We start from the raw sequence: 1,427 nt of genomic DNA, 5'->3' as shown, positions 1-1,427 counted from the left end.
CTAAGGCCTGTTAGGTGAGAGGAGCTTTCAGGGCTCCCGGGGGCCTCTGCCCCTTGCCCTGGCCTCCTCTTCCCCTCGGCGAGGCGTCAGGCTGCAGCTTCGTTATCTGGGTCATTAGCGTCAGACCCTGAACTGAGGCTGGCCGGGTCCAGGACTGCTTGCCACAGGGTGGGCACCCTGACCCCACGAGGGAGGGAGGCCTTGTCCATCGAGCCGCCGAGGTGCCAAGGCCCTGGGAGGCCGGCTGCAGGCGCCCTCCCTTGCTGCCCTTTCTGCCTGGGGCCCGGGCCCCTCATGGCTGCCCGGGTCTGGTCACAGCGGCGGGCCTCCTGACCCAGCCTTGCCAGGGGCAGAGGGCACCGAGCCTTAGAGAGGGGATGCCCCCCAGGGCGCCAGTCCAGCCAGCTGCCCCGCCTCGCAGGCCCAGCCTGGCCCCCGTGCTTCCCCGTCCGGTGCCCCCAGCAGCCCCCCTGGCAGGCAGACCCCGCCATGGCCGAGCACCTGGAGCTGCTGGCAGAGATGCCCACGGTGGGCAGGATGAGCACACAGGAGCGGCTGAAGCACGCCCAGAAGCGACGTGCCCAGCAGGTGAAGATGTGGGCCCAGGCCGAGAAGGAGGCCCATGGCAGGAGGGGCCAGCGGACGCAGTCACAGGAGGCGGCTGGCGGCCGGCCACAGAAGCGGGTCCTCTTCCCCCCCAGCGTTGCCCTTCTGGAGGCGGCTGCCCGGAATGACCTGGAGGAAGGCGAGTGTGGGCCAGCCACGCACGGCAGGCAGCCCTGTCCCTGTCCCTTTCCCCCGGCGCAGGCCTCGAGAGGTCCGCCAAGGGCGAGGCCCAGCGTCCTTAGCCACAGACCCCAAGTGGTGGGAGCCCCAGGGTAGCCCTCACAGGCCAGCCTGCAGAGGCTCCTGCAGTGAACGTGAGGCCTGGGGGGTGGGTGGGGGCCTGGGGTGGGCCCACAGGGCTTGGCTCGGGACACCTGCTTGCCTGGGTCCTGAGCCTCCATACAGGAGTCCGGTGGAGCCCACCTGGGCAGGTGAGAGCACGGGGAGCGGGGCTCCCGTACGGGCTGGCCCCCTCGATGCCTGCCCCCGGCTCTGCCTCCGAGTTCTTGCTCCTTCCCATCAGAACCTTCCCAGACGACAGGCCTGAACTTCGGGCAGGCTTCCTGTTCCTTTCCTGTGCCCACATGCTCACAGCCCCTCTGCTCTCCCGGGAGGCTCCCGAGGGCGCTTTCTGCCTCCCTCCAGGGCAGAGGCCTCTGCCGCAGAAGCTGGGGTGCAGAGGGCAAGGAGGGGCAGGGTGTGCCTCAGGCCCGTGCATGGGAGCTGCGGGGAGGAGGGTGCAGCCAGGGAGGGCCAGGCCTGGGCACCTTGGGCCCACACTCTTGGCTGCAGCGGTGCAGGGGTGGGGGGCTGCAAGTGCC

At 70.3% G+C, this 1,427-nt stretch overlaps 1 protein-coding gene across 1 annotated transcript in view; it reads left to right on the top strand.

Moving 5' to 3' along the window:
• The first annotated feature begins 489 nt into the window (after positions 1 to 489).
• PPP1R16A (protein phosphatase 1 regulatory subunit 16A) overlaps positions 490 to 1,427 on the top strand; it is a 4,811-nt gene continuing 3,873 nt past the window's right edge. The window contains exon 1 of the mRNA XM_007464531.1: positions 490 to 745. Within this exon, the coding sequence (XP_007464593.1) occupies positions 490 to 745 (256 nt within the window). The remainder of the gene's footprint in view (positions 746 to 1,427) is intronic.

The sequence above is a fragment of the Lipotes vexillifer genome, unplaced genomic scaffold, assembly GCF_000442215.2.
Source record: "Lipotes vexillifer unplaced genomic scaffold, Lipotes_vexillifer_v1.1 scaffold394, whole genome shotgun sequence".
NCBI lineage: Eukaryota > Metazoa > Chordata > Mammalia > Artiodactyla > Lipotidae > Lipotes > Lipotes vexillifer.
Note: the sequence above shows the minus strand (reverse complement) of the source record. Positions and strands in the feature narration are given on the sequence as shown.